This window comes from Pogonomyrmex barbatus, unplaced genomic scaffold (assembly GCF_055798465.1).
Source record: "Pogonomyrmex barbatus isolate J1 unplaced genomic scaffold, ASM5579846v1 scaffold8, whole genome shotgun sequence".
Lineage (NCBI taxonomy): Eukaryota > Metazoa > Arthropoda > Insecta > Hymenoptera > Formicidae > Pogonomyrmex > Pogonomyrmex barbatus.
Window position 1 is genome coordinate 8,020,871 of NW_028297182.1, and position 19,553 is coordinate 8,040,423.

The 19,553-nt window shown below is 30.4% G+C and overlaps 2 protein-coding genes across 5 annotated transcripts in view; both read right to left on the bottom strand.

The window, feature by feature from the left end:
• LOC105432220 (uncharacterized) overlaps positions 1–19,553 on the bottom strand; it is a 29,554-nt gene that overhangs the window by 8,996 nt on the left and 1,005 nt on the right. The window contains exons 1-26 of one of the 3 annotated variants that reach the window (XM_011646926.3): positions 17,277–17,553; positions 15,499–15,600; positions 15,119–15,251; positions 14,866–15,029; positions 14,418–14,573; positions 14,168–14,296; positions 13,696–13,893; positions 13,031–13,327; positions 12,323–12,520; positions 11,418–11,564; positions 10,224–10,373; positions 9,728–9,868; positions 9,440–9,595; positions 8,736–9,032; positions 8,230–8,413; positions 8,029–8,148; positions 7,801–7,885; positions 7,597–7,614; positions 7,291–7,515; positions 6,986–7,131; positions 6,304–6,512; positions 6,020–6,224; positions 5,347–5,536; positions 5,090–5,228; positions 4,504–4,783; positions 3,871–4,023 (exon numbers count right to left, since the gene is read on the bottom strand). In XM_011646926.3, the coding sequence (XP_011645228.2) occupies positions 3,871–4,023; positions 4,504–4,783; positions 5,090–5,228; positions 5,347–5,536; positions 6,020–6,224; positions 6,304–6,512; positions 6,986–7,131; positions 7,291–7,515; positions 7,597–7,614; positions 7,801–7,885; positions 8,029–8,148; positions 8,230–8,413; positions 8,736–9,032; positions 9,440–9,595; positions 9,728–9,868; positions 10,224–10,373; positions 11,418–11,564; positions 12,323–12,520; positions 13,031–13,327; positions 13,696–13,893; positions 14,168–14,296; positions 14,418–14,573; positions 14,866–15,029; positions 15,119–15,251; positions 15,499–15,600; positions 17,277–17,300 (4,246 nt within the window). In that variant the 5' untranslated portion in view covers positions 17,301–17,553. Of the gene's footprint in view, positions 1–3,870; positions 4,024–4,503; positions 4,784–5,089; positions 5,229–5,346; positions 5,537–6,019; positions 6,225–6,303; positions 6,513–6,985; positions 7,132–7,290; positions 7,516–7,596; positions 7,615–7,800; positions 7,886–8,028; positions 8,149–8,229; positions 8,414–8,735; positions 9,033–9,439; positions 9,596–9,727; positions 9,869–10,223; positions 10,374–11,417; positions 11,565–12,322; positions 12,521–13,030; positions 13,328–13,695; positions 13,894–14,167; positions 14,297–14,417; positions 14,574–14,865; positions 15,030–15,118; positions 15,252–15,498; positions 15,601–17,276; positions 17,554–19,553 lie in introns of those variants that run through there. The other 2 variants (XM_089084341.1, XM_089084342.1) reach the window with 2 other exon arrangements.
• Positions 15–4,011, bottom strand: LOC105432219 (uncharacterized). Of its 2 annotated transcripts, none has more exons than XM_089084375.1 (2): positions 3,871–4,011; positions 15–2,999 (listed from the first exon to the last, which is right to left on the bottom strand). In XM_089084375.1, exon 2 carries the CDS (start codon positions 2,919–2,921, stop codon positions 2,052–2,054), a length of 870 nt encoding a protein of 289 aa, XP_088940501.1. In that variant the 5' UTR covers positions 2,922–2,999; positions 3,871–4,011; the 3' UTR covers positions 15–2,051. The 2 variants fall into 2 exon arrangements, with proteins under 2 accessions (XP_088940501.1, XP_011645224.2); XM_011646922.2 differs by lacking the exon at positions 3,871–4,011 and adding an exon at positions 3,277–3,864.

Here is a 19,553-nt window from a genome sequence, read left to right on the forward strand (position 1 = left end):
AGAACAACCAAGAATTATGCTCACATTACTTTTTATTAAGCATGTCGTTATAATGACTGCAATACATCATATCAATTTCCTTTTACAATTATCCTTTTTTATTCACAGCGAGATCTGGCGATCGAGAACTTCCGTAGCGCAAAAATTCTTCATTCTTTTTTTTTTCATTTTCTTTTCTTTTCTTTTCTACAGTCGTAGCAGGTACAAGATGTACTAGAGTCAAGATATATCGAAACCGCAAAATAAAACAGCACTAGTCCATTAATTCAAATGTTGTGAGCGTTTTTCTGTAAATCTTATTAATGCTAATAAGATAAATTTTTTACGAATAATATAATCTTTTTTATTGGATAAATGTATTATCTCTTTTTTCCATAGTTTCTTAAAGGGAAAACGTAATAATAATTTATAATAATTTATTAATAATAATATAGGTTATATGAAAAAATGGACTTGTTCTGTTTTATATTTATAATTTTTAATTTATGTAAAGTATAACTTAACAAGTTTCGGAGATGTAACATGTAATATTATCGTAATGATTATTTATATTATAACTTTAAATTTATTATATGCATAATATAATTTGAATAATAATTGCAACTATATCCATCAAATATGTAATTCGCAAACACGAAATATTTGTTCTTGCACGTACAACGACTTGATTTTGAAAACAATATTATTGCCAAGAAAAGAAAACACTTATCCAGTTGTATTAATTATCTATGTACGTATTTACATATTATATCATATAATTATAATTGTATGTATGTATGTATGTGTATTTGTTTATATCGGAAAATTTCTCTAGACTGCGAAGACATACTCTTTTGCATTAATATCCCATACGGTTGTCTATGATAATGTTGAGGACGGCAGTTCGGTCTGCAAGTATAACAAGTACACAAATATTGCGTTATTATCGGTTTCATAACGAGAACATAAAAATTAATTTGTCGATAATCGTTTCGACGCTCATCAGATTGTTATCAGATTTATAAATAACCAAACATAATCGCAATGTTTATCATATCATTATTATTATAAGCGGACTTCTTTGATCAACTAATACTATATTTCTTATAAATTGTTATTTCCTAGAAATTAATTACATTATATATTTTACTTTGCCTGAATTATCACGTTTGCCCCAATTAAAAATTTATTAAGTTTTAGGCACGGTGCAAAAAGAAAAACATAAGAATTTGTGACAAACTACATACTACAGTGCCTAAATTACCCAGAAAATAATATTTCATTTATATGTCTCATTTTATATGATATATATTTATCCTAAAAATATTAAATTTAACAATAGAAATTTTATTTATATATTTTATTTTATTTATATATTTTATTTATATATTTTATTTATATTTTATTTTGAAAGACTATTTTTCTTTATTTCCTTTCGTATTTCTTTGAAAGAAATATCTATCGCAAAAAAATATAAAAATTATTTTTTGGACAATTCTTGTAAGAAAGAAAAAAAAAAATAAACGAAGAACGTAATTTTAGGATTAATTTTAAAGGATTAATTTTAAAGGATTAATTTTAAAGGATTGTTTAACGCAAAGGACTATAATATTTAATATTCTGTTTCAAAATAATTTTTCGTTGTTTAACTTAACTATAATATATTAATTGTCGTGATTATTTTAAAATATTTTGACAATTATTCGATTATCCAGAATTATTATCCAGGATTGACAAAGATTCTAAAATTATACGTATCTTTTAAAAAACAACTCCTAATTGAAAATCAAAGTTCAAATCAAAGTTACTCGAATTCATAAGAGATGTTATGCAACTTGTAGCAGTTGTAAGTAGCATATTCCATTAAATAATTTCATGACTTTATCCGATCACCAGTCAATCAAAAGCTCCTTACTTCTGTTATTCATAATTACATTATCATATTCATTATACATAATCAAAGAGATCATGGAAATTACTTCTGGTCTTTATTCTAAAGACTATACTATTTCTCATGTCCCATATAGCTTCTTTAAATCCATTTTTTTCCTTTTTTTATTCTTATCTAAGATTTAATCGACATCTTCGATATCAGTATGACAATCGCTGATAGCTTCATCAGCGGTGTCTGGTACACATAGAGTATTTTCCATTTTATTAGTCATGACAACTTGCGATCCCGCCAGGATGTCGAAATCTTCATACACGTGATTATAAGCGGCCGCCTCATCCAGCTTAGTAGTCTCGTCTTCGGATCCCTCCATATCCTCACTATCGGTGTTTGGAATATTCGGAATATTCTCGGTATCCTCCTTGTCAATAGAAATCTCCTCTCGCGACAATTGATTTCGTACTTCTACAGAAAATGGTCCATTGCCCTCCTTGGTCGTAATCATCTCTCCACCAAACTCGGTCAGAATATCCGATCTTGGTGTCACATAGATCGTAGGTTGAATGTCCTCGTCGTCCTCGATATCCTCTAAATCTGTCTCTCCTTGATAATCGTTATCGACTACATTTAAGGTATTTAAGGTATTACTTTCTTTTTCATCATCGCTATAAATCTCAACAACATCGGTGAGATTTTCCGCAAAGCTGCCACTGCGTGATCGGGATCTAGCTTCACCGTCGGCTATAAGATAGTCCAGATTGACATTGACCTTAGACTCGGGCTCGATTATTTCCGTATTGGTCACAGAGATTAATGGATTTTCTTGCGAGGCTCGCGCGGAAAGTTTACCGATCTTATTGGTAATCATGATCAATTCGCCCTCGGAATCCGTGTCAGAGAAGTGCAAGGATGCGTTGCTCATCATAGCGTTCAAGCGTCTTCTAGCAGATTTGGATTTGCGCTTAACCTTTGTTCCGGATGAACTTTCCTTACCATTCGCTTGACTGTCCTTCTTCATAACGCCATTACACTCATCGATTTTCGTCGTCATGTCTGCTCGTTTGCTTATATATTTAACGTGCCGATTGTAAGTGCAAACTATTAATGAACTTAAAAATGAAACCTGAAACTGAAAGTAATAAGAAAAAAAAATTAACATTAAAAAACATAAAATAATATTTTAAAATGATTATTCAAAGCATATTATTCAAAACACATGAGAAAACATAATTGAAGATTACAGTGCAAAAATAAAGTAAACTTATAATTTATAAGATCTATTTTAGATAAGAACTTTTAATAAGTTATAAATTTGTCTTGCCTCAAACCAATTTTTAATTTTAGTAAGACAAACGAATACAGAAGATTAATAAAAATAAACAACAAGACAAAATTAAAAGACTCACATTTTGATAATTGCGTATAAGTGCTTGAAAGAAAGAAATTTGTACCGTTTCTTTCGTCGACACGAATAAAACTAAAGAAGTCCGCCACCAGCACTTTCAAACATTTGTTGATACTGTTACCTCTAATTAAATTAAAGAAGCCTCTCCCAATTCTTAAACCGTAAGCCGATTATCTTTCTCTCCTTAAAATATAATAGAATGACAATCGAATTTCATCGTTACAAGTCAAGATGAAACGATATTCGACAAGAATTTTCTTTCAATTTTATTGAAGCATTTTCTTTTTTCCATGTTGCTCACTTTGCTTACGAACGACCTACATCGCCAGACCTTTCTCAAGATATTGCTTGATGATACAATACAAAAATATCATGTAATAAAATATTCAACGACAACACTTAACACTTCATTACGCAAGTTCTCTTTTTGCACCTTGCATTTTTCGTGTTATAAATGAAACTAATTTTGAAATTAAAATTTTTTTAACTCGAATAACTTGATATTCGATTTATTTTCTTGAGTTATTCACTAATATTTGATACTTGCAATGTATAAGTCATGGTCTTTCTATTTTCTACTCTTTTGATATCATACCTGTTTGTTCCTTTTGTAATGTATCGGTTATAAGTTTCTTTTCTGTTGGAGAGGAGATCTCTTTAGGCTTATCAGTTTTCTCCATTTGTTCCATTTTGTACTTTGATTTATAGTAATCTAGTTTTTGATTTATAATATTGGAATCTTCATAACCTGTAATAACATAGAAATTTATTAATAATAATTCATATATAAAATGTCGTCTATAATTCTTAAATCTTTATAATGTAATAGAATTACAAACTTCTTAATAAATCTTAATTTTATTTTGCAAAAATTATTTTTTCTTTTTTCTATATTAAAAATTTATGAGAAATAATAATAAGAGATAATAATGAGAAATAATGAGAAATAATATAATAAGTAAAAAATATTTATTATGTTTTATTATAAAAGTTATTTAAGCAATTATTTATAGTCTATTTATAGTCTATAATCTTCTAAATTCAAATAAAATAGATCAAATAGATTATTTGAGAGATTATACTTATTAAAAAGATTATACTAAAAATTAATATTATTATTTATAATTTATTTTATAATATATTTATAAAGTAAGAAAATAGAGAATTAGCATTAGGAATTTTATGTGCTTTATATTATTCTTTGCCCTCCAATATTCATTGAACATACCTTTTAACTTCTTTTCTATATCTTGTTTAATAATAGTTTCGGGAAGGACAATATTTAACACACAAATAGGCTGCTGAGGTGGTTCTCCTTTAGCAACTTTTGGTTCTCGCATAAATAACATCCTCGCTACTGGATCCAATAACGGATCTTTTACTTTAACATGGAACGACAATCGATTCTGTCGGAAAGCCCTAAATGTGAATTTCAATTGCATACCGGATTTCGTTACTGGTACTAAATTTCCGCTAAATTCAATATAAAGATCTTTCCCATCGAGTGCCTATTAAATAAATTAGACAATAATTAAATTAAACTATGCTACATTAGTAATCAATAAAACATGTGTTATATTAGCAATTTTTAAATAGTAATCTTATAATGTATAAAAATGTGTTGTTACCTAAAATAAACAAATATATCAACAATCGATAAATATTAATATATTTATGCTGTATCCAAAATAAAAAAAAATTGTTTAAGAAGACTTATCTAAATCTTGTAAAAGTTATATATTTCACAAAATTAATTTTTGTTTAAAAAAAATTTAACAAACATAATTTAATAAATATTACGAAAATAAAACTACCTCAACATCACGACTTTTAACAATTTCCGTGAATTCTTCTTGTCTTTCCAAGGTGTGCATGCCTTCTTTACCATCAGTCATGCATAATATTCGCAATGTAGCTTCCAACACATCCATTCTTTTCGAATATATTATGAAGCTACATGAAGAAAAGTTTCATATCAGCATGAAAATTAAAAATAATATTGTTATGTAATATATATATATATATATATATATATATATATATATATATGAGTAATAGAAAAGTCGCTCACTTTGTTATGTATGGCACATGTAAGGATGCCTCATACAACTCCGTTGCCATTTTGGGTACTGCGCCAATATTTCTGCAATCCATTAACCAGAACCTTGCTGAGACAGTGGTGGTGAACGATACTCTATCGTTCATGAAAGTTAATGGTGTTGATCCAGTGACATCTTCCCATTGTGACTCATTGGTTCCACCTAAAGTTAGTCAATTTTTACCATCTTAACGAAGTTATTATAGAAACAAAAAATATATTTATATTTTAAAATGTAATTTAGTATTTTTTTTTCGAAAAAAAAAATTATATAGTTATAACATAGCTATATAATTATGTTAATTTATTAAAATTAAACAGCAGAAACTTTTAAATTAAATTATTATTATTTGTATGACTGATAGTTTTATTTTTTGTAACTTAAATATTAGTAATATTTTTTTTCTTACTCAAAAGAATATGTTTTACATTAAAACGCAAAGAAAGTATCATAAAAATGATTTTAAAATTAATTGTACGTGCATACACACATGTAAGCCTTGTTCTCTTGTTAATTATAAAAATAATTTTCTAGTAATAATCTTATTACTATCTTAATATTAAAATTTTTTTGTAGTTATTAATAAATTTTAAACATAAATCATTTATCTTGCTTATTTGTTTAAAATTCTAAAACTGTAGATACCCGCGATGCTACACAAGAGGCGTAATGTTGGCGTCTCTCCACCATACTGATTGATCATCCCCTTGTTCGCAGCTTGTGGCACAGGGATCGTAAGGGTTATTGGTTTATGGAATTTCCGTCGTCTAGGTTCGATTGTGATCACCGGTGAGACGGCAACGCAATTGCCGAGCAGTTTGGCTGTGAGTTCAGTCGGAATAACATGCGCCTAAATGTAGATGAAAACATTATATTTTTTCACAATCCTCTTACTTACGGTGTAGCTATTGAATTTAAAGATTAATCACCTGCAAGCCAACTTTAATCTTCTTTGTTAAGGCTCCTGGAGGGAAAACGGCCTGCACATGATTCGCTACGCTGGATAACAAAATGCAACCTTCGGCGCCGATAACATGAACCTCTTGTTTGATTCTGGTCACAATAGCGAAATATTGCGGGAAGTCTGTAGTGATTATGCGAGTAATTCTACCTGAGTGCGCGACACTCATCTGAGGATCTAAAAAAAAAAACGACGGCTTTATTTAATTTTAATTAAGAGCATGTAAAAAGCTCTTGAGATCTATCTTTTTGCAAAGATAAAAAAGAGATCCTTCATTTATAAATAAATTTAATAATTAAAGAGATTAACAAAATATAACTAAAATTTATAATATTGTTATAATTGTTACAATTATAACCAGTACAAATAGAAATTAGTTATATTTTTGGCAATTTATTTGCACAAAATCATGATATAATACTAAAATTATATTAAAATTATATTTTTTTAAATATGATTTTTTGACTATAGTTTAATTGATTTAAAAATATTATAGTCAGAAACAAAACAATTTATTTGATTATTATATAACAAATGTTGAAAAAAATGTAAAAAAAAGGAAAATTAAAATTTTTAAAATACATAATAAAGATTTATTATTATTGAAATAAATTCTGACGTATTTATATCAATTTTCTGAAATTATGTACCATAAGGCGTATTGAGAAGGGTATCATCGTTATCTACGGAATTGTCATGTTCCTTCCATGTTTCTCCATTCTCACTTCGCAAGATAATAATTTCCCGTTCTTTTCCACGAACAGATGCAAAATGTGGTATGTCAATTAAGACGGGTCTGAAATAAATTTATTTTTATCATTTCAAATATCAGAAAGCCCATATTATATTTAGCATATTTTTCAACATGTTTATATATTATTATTAAAAATAAATATTTTATTTATAATATATTTGATATAAAAAAATTATATTTGATAATAAAGTCATATATTACCCTAAAAATCTCGCGCCCACCGGACCCATCTCGATAATTCGAGTAGCAAGAGCTTCTCCTTCCATTAAAGGAGGTGGATTCGCCACTTTGTTTGCCTTTACTAATCTGCATGTTACACGAATCGGCATCGTTGCTCTTCGAGGTGGTACAATAATTCTTACGCCGCTATGTCTACACCCCTTCATGGCACCACCACGTGCATCCACCAAGAAACTTATCAAAAATCTGTAAATCCGTGCATTTTCGTAAATCTGTGCATTTATTTATTTAAGTTGTTTTTCTTTTAATTTTTTATTTTATACTTACGATCTAAAATGCAATTTCCTGCAAAGAAAAACATATACTCAGATCAAATTTAAATAGAATTTTTTTAATAAAAATCTGTTTTGTTATTGCAAATAAATAATTATTCTAAATGTAATATCTATTACATAATACATTATTTATATAAAGTTTATAATTATATAGCTGTAAAATTATTAACTTGTAAAAGAATTAATCGATCCTTACCCCAGATTCAGTCCATCGTTATCAAAATTTTCTGCTAAACAATAATTATTGCTTTGCGTAAATTCTTGCTTCTCTTCTTTCGTAACTAAAATAAAAATATTTATAAGCCTTAGATATATACTAATTTTTCAAAATTAATTTATTTCACATTTTTTTATACATTTATATAATATTTTTTTATAATATTTAAAATAAACAGTTTAAATAAAAAAAATCTATATTTCTTACTTGGTCTGTGTACCGGATCATCTCTAGTAACATCGATAGGCAATGAATCATCTCTTAAACTCTTCATCAAGTCTGCTGTGAGATATCGATAAGGCTGTTCGCTAATTAATGCATCAGAACCTACAAAGGGAGATTCTTTTGTAAAAAATTCAATTATTAATAATTTCTTCATTACTATTTTTTATATTCGTGCATACAAACCTCCTTCATCATCCGAATCAGACATGAAACTAGTCTCTTGCAAACTTTCTGGAGCTATCACTTTGTACTTTTCCTCCCAGTTTTTGTTATCCGGAGTCATGCTATCATAAGGCAATCCTTTTAGCACTTCCATCACAGAAATATATCCTAATTTTTGTGCTATGTTCAACGCTGTTAAGCCATCCTATGATTACAAATTTTATAAATTTATTAAAATCTGTTACTATTACATTTATATTTTTTGGTGATATTTTGTATTTTTTAGTTCATAATTTATTTTCATTTAAACATGTGTACATTTTTATAATATTTATATTATTTAAAAAAATAGCTTAAATAATTTAGAAACATATAGAAATTTAATTAACTAATTATTTCACGAATATAAGAATGTATAGAATTTTATAGCAATATTTACTGAAATTTAAATATTAATAAGTAAATGTATTAAAATATTAAAAAATGTTATTATATAATTATGTATACAATAATAATATGTTACTTACGTTAGTGCGTGCTTTATGTGAAGCATTTCCTTCTAATAAAGCAGTGACAATATGAGCATGACCTTGTTGGGCGGCCTGATGAAGTGGGGTATAATTCTGGTTAGTTCTAACATCAATTTCAGCATTATGTTTTAGTAAAAAGCGTATCATCGACAAATTTCCGAAATGCGCAGCAACGTGTATCGGTCTATAACCAGTTTCTGTTTGACTCTCAACGTCGGCTCCATTCTTTACTAAGATAGAGGCCACCCTAATAAAATCTTCTTGCGCGCACAAATGCAACGCCGTGAGTCCATTCTGATAAATAATGAAAAAATATATAATGAAAAAATAATATTACCATCATTTTTAATTTTACATTGTATAAAATAGATATTAAAAATAATATTTTTTTAAAAATATGCCTAAAAATTTATTTAATTTATTTAATTTCAAATATTAATAGAATATTAAAATATTACAAATGTGGAAAATTAAAAAGATATTAGAAGATATTAAAAATAGTTTGAGGAACAATGCACAAAGTACAGATAATAATTTATAAAACAATTTTTAACATAAGTTATAAAACAAGAAATAAATATTAAATATAAAATCGCGTTTAATAACTCTGATTAAATTTTTAGATTTTTAGATTTTAAAATTTTTAGATTTAGAAATCGAGAGCCAGAAACGTAAAATACTTGAAAAAAAATCTAATTTACCTTGGCTTTGTGATTGGGATTGGCACCATGTTCAATTAGCAAATTCGTCATATCGTAATGTCCTTTCTGCGCACTCAGATGCAACGGAGTGAAACCCGCTTTGGATTCTGCATTTGCGTTTGCTCCGTTCTCTAAGAGAGTAGAAGCAATGTCCATCTAGCCGCGTAAAAAAAATTGTTTTCGCAAAATAGTTATTTGCAGCAATAATAAAGATTAAAGCAGCATTATATTTATGTATTAGAAAAAACATTTCATAATTTAAAATTAATAATTTTGATGTAAATTTACCTGATTTTTGCGAGCAGCAATATGTAGTGGAGTGTGTCCATTTTGCGATGCAAGGTGAGATGATGCTCCTTTTTCTAATAAAAGAGTTGCAACATTTGGATGATCATAATGGCATGCCAAATGTAAGGGTGTGATATCATTCTGAAACGTCAAGCACATAAATTAATAAAATTCATTTGAAAGCCAAAAATATTTAATATTATGTAATATTAGATTGTGTAAAAAATCTCAAATTTTTAGAAAAAATTTCAAAAAACTATCATTTTGTGTAGAAATATACAAGATCATCTCGAGTTCTTTAGTTAGAAAACTTAAGAATTTCGAAAAAATAGCATTCTGTAATTGCTGATATAATGATACGTAGTAATATTAAAAAAATAAATTATTACAAATTATTATATGACAAAGAAAATTGTATTCTTTCTTTTTGCTTAAATGTCTGAAAGCATTTTTTGCATAATTTGATGTAATTTACATACAACAAATATGCACAAACCTTTCCTTGAACATCAAGTTTGCTTTCTTTTTGTAAGAGTATATTTGCGACATTCATATTTCCGTACTTAGCCGCAATATGTAAAGGTGTAAAACCATTTTTCGTTGCAGCCTTGAGAGAAGCATTGTTTTCCACAAGAATGGCCGCCACCTGTTTATCAGAAAATTTTTTTGTGTTACGAAAAAAATTTTTTAGATCCGTTTTAATTTTTACTTGTATACATTTTAACATTACAGAATATATTTCTCTTTTAATTGTTTCAATAATTTCTTATTATTTTTAAATATAGATAATTTTCTTTTAATTTTTTATGAGAAAAAAAATTCTTTATATTATACAAAATGAAATTTAAAATGGTATTATGTATTAAGAATTTAATAAAAATATTACGTTACCTTGCGTAAGAAAAATACTTATTACAAAAATAAAAAATTTATTGAGAATAAGTAGGTTTGTACGTTTATACAACATAATACCGTTACAAAAAGTAACAATTAACTTTACAAATTAAAATTATTGCGGTTAAAATAATGTTTGTTTAATGATTTTAATCACATCCGTGTTCGTATGAATTCTACGAAAGTGTTAGTAAATTATTTATGAAAGGTGAAGAAATATAAGGGGAACGATATATTTGGTTTGACGCAACGCTTGACAATCGATATCAGGCCTCGAGAGGAAGGAAATAATTGCCAAATGTCACGGGGTGAAATTACGTCCAATCTGGCTATACCTTCGCGTAATGAAATTGTATAATAGAAAATATCTGGAAGGGGGAAGGGGAAAAGATAAGCGACGATAAGATAAGCAAAATGAATTTTCAGGCTGTACTTCGTGAAGTGTGAAATTAATCAAGTAAAAATGAAGAAATAAGGTAACATAAAGAATAAACAATGTAACGAAAAAGTTTATTATATAACGGAGATACAATATAATGGAGATGGATAAACGTAACATAAAATATATAATCAACGTAAACAAAAGTACATTAACAAAAAATGTAAAACAGAATATGTGCGAGATGTGGACGAACGATGTGAACGATGTGCACAGGTAATAACGATAACGACAAACGTATCCGCAGCGGCTCTCTCCATCCTAAATGAGGTACTCGCGTTGCCGGGTCCAGAACAGATACGTTTTATTTTGCGTGGCGATGTAATCCGCTATTTGCACGCACTCATTGTACATTACCTCCTCTTGACCTTCCTTCGCCGCGATATGAAGTGCCGTGTACATATCTTTCGTAGTGGTGTCCACGGCCGCGCCATGCTGCAGCAGCAGCATAACAATATCGATATTTCCTAATCGTGATGCTATATGAAGCGGCGTTTGTTGTTCCTACAAAATAACGACAACATGATATTAGAAAATCCGAAGTTTCGTTAGCAAAGCATATGGAAGCGTGAAGGTGCGTGAAGTTGCGATGAAATCAGTAGAAAATTTTGTATTACGGATCACCGGTAAGCAACGTTAATTCTTAAAGGCACGAACTTTCTAATTATACAAAAAGCTGATTATTGATTTTACGTAGAGAGAATGTTTTTATTAAAGAGGCATATATATAAAACATTTATTTTACTATTTACATTTATTTTTATAAAATAGTATTAATTTTCTTTAAATAAAATTATATAGATGGTTATTTTATCATTATGTAAATAAATATTTTTAAAATTAGATAATTATATAATCACAATTTAAAAAAAAAATGTATATTTGCATTGTCGTGCCTCGAAGACTTAGTGAATTACTTAGAAAACTGTGATTACAAAAGTGATTACAGAAGAAAGCGTGAAAAATACTAGCCTCGCCTTATTTGCAACTGGAAGATTACACATTTCAATGTCACAAATTACCAGAGTAAGAGAAGTTAAATTTAAACTTCGATATATGAGACTGGTTAATGGCTCATGCTTTAGTATAAAGGGGTGCGTATGAGTGATCATTTGTATGTATGATTTTTTTAGATTTTTGTTTTTAGGAAAGGTATTCGCGTTATCGTTAAGTCAAGCAAGGAGTATCCACTGGCTGAAGGTCGAGAAAGCAGCAAAAAGGGGTTCAGAATCGATTTCGGAAATGCAACACGCTCTACTTACCCTTGCACGAGCATCGACTTTGGCACCATTTCTTAGCAAAATTCGAATAATGTCTGTTTGATTAGCTCTAGCTGCCAGATGCAGGGGTGTTTCACCCCTAACAGTTGGCACGTCAGGATTGGCTTCATGCTGCAGTAGGAATATCACGATATTCATACACCCCATAAAACTGGCCACATGTAATGGAGTCAGTCCGGACTGCAAAACACATGTATTGTCTATTAATATTTCGACTTCTCCATAATTGACTCCAAAATTCATTTTACCGATTTTATCGTTATTGTTATCAGTGTCTCGAAAACTAACGAAGAATAGATACATAAAAATGATCGTGATAAAAGAAGATTTACGTCGATTTTGTCAGTTTTATCATTAACGCACGACCCTTTAACCAGTCTTTGAGATTTACCGATCAATTTTATTTTTACGAGGCACAAAAGGATGAATAAAGATTATTTTTAATAACGTTAATCCATTAATATACGTATTAATGTGATTTTTTGTAACGAATGTATATCCGCGCGTTAAAACGATCATTTCTGTACAATTTTTTGCGATCAATATCACAATTTTGCTTCGTAATATTCCATTGAACGTTGCTATTGACACTGTGTGAAAACATTTGTGATTTACAGCTGCGAGGAAACATTTATGAAAACATGATTGCGAGATGCTTGATAGTGCGAACGAAGAAATGTATTGCGTTACCTCCGTGGTCGATTCAATGGATGCACCGTGCTTCAATAGAAGTTCCACCACTTTGATGCGATTCTTCTTGCAAGCGATGTGAAGTGGTGTGAAGCCATTCAGAGCGCGAGCATTCGGATCGGCTTTACGATCGAGTAGCAATTTGGCGACTCTAACGTGTCCGCAGTGTGCGGCAACGTGGAGCGAAGTCAGATAATCAATGGTTACTTCGTCTACTGGCGCTCGATGGTACAGCAGTACTCTTGCAGCATCCACGTGATCTCCTTGAGAAGCCATGTGTAACGGGGCGAGCCCATTCTGTAAAAAAGATCATTTTTAACTTGAAACAAAAGATTGTACAGATACAGAAGTATAGATATGAAGTATAGATTATACGTAGATTCTAAACAAAGAATTGTTATCTGTGTAAATCACAAAGAGTTGCAAGTGTTAGAAAATATTAAAAATTGTGCTGATTAAAAATCTTTGTAACTTTGAACATAACTGCAATCTTGATTTAATACAATTTTGACCTCTATTTATTTTCATAATCTAATTATAATATTTAACATAAAAATATTAAAAATAATAAAAAAAAGACAAGAAAAAAATATATTTAGAACTTCTCAACTAATTGATACAAGAGAAAAGAGCAAATTAACAACTTGGCATTTGTTAAAATGTACCTTAGTACGAGCGCTAATCGGCGCCGAATTTTCAAGAAGCGTGCTGACAACTTGTTCGTGTCCCGATCGCGCTGCACAATGAAGCGGAGTTAAACCATCTCTGGTCTTAGCATCGATTTGCGCCGAGTTTTCTAATAATATTTTAACCATATTGTTCTTGCCCCACTTCGCCGCCACATGTAGCGGACTTATGTTATGCTAAAAAAAGATATTACATTCAAAAGTTATTAAATTATAATATTGAACTTAAAATCATTTAAAAAATAAAACTGCTATCTGCTTTCTGAAATACATAATTTATTATTTTATTCAATATTAAAAACATATAATATAATTCTTTAAATTACAGTTCTATATTCTTAACTAATTTTATTTTCAAAAACTTAGAGTTATTTTTAATATTGTTTTTCTACTATTGTTTTTTAATATTGTTTAATTATTTTGTCTATTGAAATTGCTAAATGTATTTTACCTTAGCTAAGTAATTTACATCGGCTCCTCGTTTTATTAATAACCGGGCGATCTCTTCGTTTCCATAATGAGCGGCTATGTGAAGAGGGGTGAAGCCACTCTTCGATGTTACATCGGGTTTATGATCGTTCTGTAACATTTAATATTACAACGATGTGATATTTTAATTTTCTTAATTATTTCGTATGTTTAATTTAATTAATTTTTATTTGCTATATCCGCAAATTTATATAAATCCGCTTTGGAGTTACCTGTAAGAGCAAGTCAGCAGCTTTGCAATCATCCTTCTTCGCAGCGATATGTAATGCCGGCAATCTGACCTTACCCTTAGAATCGTTTTCTAAAAGTACGCTGACTACCTTGTCGTGACCTTGCTGCATTGCCACAGCAAGTGGTGTAAATCCATCCTAAAAAATATTCGAATAATTTTAAAGAGTCTGAAAGTCAAGAGAGAAAAATTATCAGAATTATTCATTTAAAATTTTAAAAACTTGGAGAAGCATAAAAAATTTTTTATAACTCTTATTACATAATTGTATACAACTTCTTCTAATTAAAGATTTAAAATAATCCGAATTCTTCGTTCGTTGTAAATAGATAAAAATAATCTTTATGGAACCAAAAATTGAGCTTATTGAAATTACAGTGATGTAAATCCTTAATTAAGTGATCTATTTTGAGAAAATAGATCAAACTTACTTCAGTCGCGAGACTCTGATTGGCTCCATTGCTGAGCAGGAGTTTGACGACCTGGTCGTGATTCTCCTGCGCAGCCATGTATAAAGGAGTGAATCCATTTTGCGACTGGATATTAACCGCGGCTCCATATTGAATAAGTATATTGACTATTTCGGATTGACCAGCTGTAAAAAAGAATATATGAAATTATAGAAAAAATTATTCTTATTATTATGAAAGTGTGTTATGTATCACGAAAATTATCATTGTTTACCTAATGAAGCTATATGTAATGCAGTATTTCCTTTCTTCGTTGCCGCATCCACCTTTGCGCCTCTTTTTAATAATTCTGTTACTATTTCAACATGGCCATCCTTCGAAGCTAAATGCAATGCATTTAGACCATTCTGTAATGAGACACATATATTAAAACTTATCATTATTATAATGAAAAAATATTTAAATATAATTTAACAAATCCATTTAAATAAAAATAAAATGTAGCGATAGTATAAAATAAAATTTAAATGCTAATTAAAATTTATTTTATAATTTTTAATATAAAATCTGCTAATCTTCGCTAAACTTATAATAGCAAAATTTGATAAATTAAAATTTGTTGTGATATATTAATATTTATAGTATTTTGCTTACCGAGTTGGCTGTATTAATATCTAAGTCAGTATCAAGAAATTCGATCACTTTCTCGAGGTTGCCGGACCGAGCAGCGCGAAGAAATGCTGTCGTGTCATCAGCCTAAATACAGACATTTTTTTCTGTAATAAACGGCTGCAGTGTCGAATCAGAAGGCAAATGGTGGAAGGATAGCGGCAAAGTAAAATAAAAAGAGGTAAAAATGCGTGTTGTTTGATATGGTTATTTATATAGATATGATAAACAAGTAACCCAGTTTGTGACGATGACGCAACCCTGTCTTTTTTCTTACTTTTACCCTCCCGCATTTAACACTTTGTGCTCATCATTATTATCCTTCTCATTAATCAACGTTACACTATATGTCATTTGCACTCTGAAGCAATGCAGAAATAGAAGCGTGTCAAATATCAAAGTTATCCTTTTTCCGTGGACAGGCTGGAAATTTTCTGGGATCTACGTAAATTTAAAGAATAAATTTTAAACTTAAAAAAACCTTAAAGAAATTTAAATCCATAACATACTCATAAGATTAATATTTAATTTTAGATGAGTAATTCATAATACATAATACATTTTCTTACTATTATGAAATGTAGAAAAACAAAGAAAAATTTATTTAGTCGAAAACAATCAATTTTTTAGAAAAGAACTGAAAACTCCAACATAAAACATAATCAATTTACAATTTTAATTAATTAAATCGTGATTTTCTGATTTGTTTTTTTTTTTTCGAGAGACGTGAGCCTCATATATCTATCCCCTCTGTCTACAACCCTGCTGTGAATCATCGCGATAAGGGATCATATCGGCCAGGTGGTGTACCCCGCGCTATTTGTGCGCGCGTGTGCTATACTCTATCACCCTGACCTTTGACCGGTAGTAGCTCTTTCCAACTCCTATATTACATAGTGTCTAAAGAATAGCGCGTTTACGGCTTTTTGGTCATGATTGTTGCCACCGCATTCCTCTTTGACACCGATGCGCGCTGTATTCGTCGGCTGTCGCGCACGAATGCCCTATCCGGTCTATTTCTCGCTTCACCCCGGTAGCCCATCCTCCTTTCTGTTACCTCGGAAAAGCTTTATTATCCATGCGATATCGTGATTCGCTGTCATTGAAATTATCATGTATAATTGGAAATCTGTATTCAATTAAATCCGATTAATTTCTGGATAATTTTTAATTTAGTAAATTGCAATTGATTTTTAACTTAGTAAATTACAATTTAGTATAATATTATAAAAATAGTAATAGTAAAAATCACACTTTAGCAAATTAGCAAAAAAGTCCGATTCTTATATGATTTTCACATGCACGTAAAAATAATTATGAGAATATGAGAAAAATAGAATAGTAGTTATTGTAATATATATTTTGTTTCAAATGTGTTGTCGGAAATTTATATTTCTACAAAAAGTGTTTCGAATCTCCGTTCGGATTTTTAGCAACGCATTAACAATTCCCGGCCGGCTATTGCGATTCTGACGTAACTGTATGCACATGAGTTTTTGAGGCTCGTGAACCGTAGCATTGCGAGTTCGTTCGAAGAACGACGAATATCACAATTGATTTCTCTCTTTTTTAGAGCTGAGAATTAGAGATGCTCGAAAATTCCATGCTCATCGTCTACTTCGATCGGTCAATTCAAAGTGGGCGAGGAGGGTGGTGCGAGAGAGGGTGTATACACGAAAGAAAAAGAGAGAGGAAGAAAGAGAGGAAGAGAATGCGAGTGCCGGCTCCGAATTGCTATATCGCCCTTCTGTTAGAGGCCGTACCTGACTGGTATTGTCGGTGACCATTGCGATAAATGGCTGGACCTGGATAAACGCCTCTAGATTGTTCGGAACCCGACGTCGGCCGTACGCACGCACGCACGCACGCACGAAACGCTCGTCTCTCCTTCAGCACCGACCACGCACGTTACACCACCATTTGTGCACACATCCCTCGGGGGTGCGCACGGTAACGCCAGGAAGAGAACATTAGGCGGTAGGAGCCGCCCTGCGGGAAACACGCAACGGCGCAGAATCGAGCGACAACGATCTCGCATATAGAGGGAACACCACACGGGGGGGTGGTTTGCACCGGGGGTGGTTGCCGGCTCACTCGCACTCTCCCCCGAGAGGCACATGCGTCGTTCGTCCTTTCCGTCGCCGGTCCCTCTCGCGCCCTTCTACAATTGTACCCGCATTGTACCCGCTTTCTTTATCACTCCGTTATGCCGCGATTTTAACAATAGAAATCTTTTTTTTCCCTTTCCATCTTCCTTCCTTTCGTTTTTGGAAACTTGACAAATCATCACTTGGAATTGCACTCAGAATATACTTGTGTGTTCTATATGTGTACATTTTAAAAGATAATATCTTGCGAATAATATCTCTTTATATCAGTCTTATATTTGAAAAATACATGTATTTTTTAAATATGATCTAATATATACATATGCAAAATACTTTGGATACCATTTTTGTAAAGAAATTGGAATTTATTTAAGATATTGTATTGATACTATTGAAAATTATTATTAAAATAGAGAAGTACATACAAACGATTGTTTAATTATATCTGTGTATATTCTTTATATAAAATAGATTTTTTTAAATTTTTCCTCGATAGAAATGGAAATAATAAAATTCTTCAATATATTTCGCTTTCCAAAGAACTTTATTCCAAGATACAATAAACCTTCTCCTCACGTTTCTCATTTTATCTTATCACTCCGATCTTTCGTTCTATCTCATGTGCGCGATATGAAATGGTTTATAGAGGTGTTTATAGAAGTGCAATATGTATCGCCATAGGATCACCATTAGGCTTGAATTACCGACAGGGAAAGTGGAAAACGGTTTTTGTAAAAGAAACCGTACCGGTGAAGAAGCGCGCACCCTCTCGTGTGCAAGATACGAGGGGTTGCAAATGATGAGTTTCGTATTCGAGTAGCCACGTGCAAACATCGTGTATGCCCCAAGCCATCCTTCTTTCAGCCGGCGAATATAAAGATAGCCGAATATTGAACTGAGAAAGAATGTCTATTCAACGCAAAATATTTTCTTAAATCACAAAAAAGACTGGAGATTGCATACAATTGTATATGTCAAACACAATTTTATAAATTTTTTTAAGAAATTGCAAACTACACATAAAGAAACTTAATACGACAGAAATAAAAAAATTAATAATTATTATATAAATAATGAATAAAGAATAATTATATAATATTTGAGATAATTGAATATATTTTATCAAACTTCTTCTGAAATATTACTATAACTTTTTAATATTTAATTTCCTTTTTAAATAAATTCTTTAAATTAATACTAATCAATATCGTACAAAAAGATTTACTTAAGGTTAATGTTAATGATATATTAATTATATCAAAAGAAAGTTTTTTTCTTTCAAAGAATAATGACTTCAAATATATATCTTCAATTTAAGAATTGTTTTCGAGAATTTTAATAACGAGTTTGAGAACAATTTTATTCTATTGATTATCAATAAATGGATTTAAAAATTTTTACTTTTAGCTCTTTCTTCTTATTTCTACTTTTAATTCTACTATACTGTATGTCACATGTTATAAAATTATTGAATAACCATTAATAGCAAAAGTAGCACAATAATATGTTTATTTCATTGTTAAATATAAGTAGATATCATCAATTAATTAATCAACGTCAAATAATGTAAGATAATAATTCTATCTAGTTGGCATATCTAGTTGTTTATATTTACGCGGTATTACATTAACGTTATTATTTGAAAGAAATGTAATAATTTGAAAATATAAAATAATTCGAGTGTCACTTTGGTAAATGGTAACGTCAATGTCCTAAATCGCATCTCAAGAGAAATAAGCAGCATGTCGTTGCACATTGCGATCAATAAAATCTTTACAGCCGGTGCCAGTGTGTAACCACAAGTAGGAAGAACAACGTCATGTATGTATGCGCGTCACTCCGTCGCATACATCCCTCGATACAACCTTGCACTCGCGTGACTTCACCCAAGGCCGCGACCCCCCCCCCCGACTCCAGCACGCTGCCACACTT

Excerpts from the sequence above, each read along its gene's own strand:
- LOC105432219 (XM_089084375.1), bottom strand. The coding sequence starts at position 2,921 with ATGACGACGAAAATCGATGAGTGTAATGGCGTTATGAAGAAGGACAGT.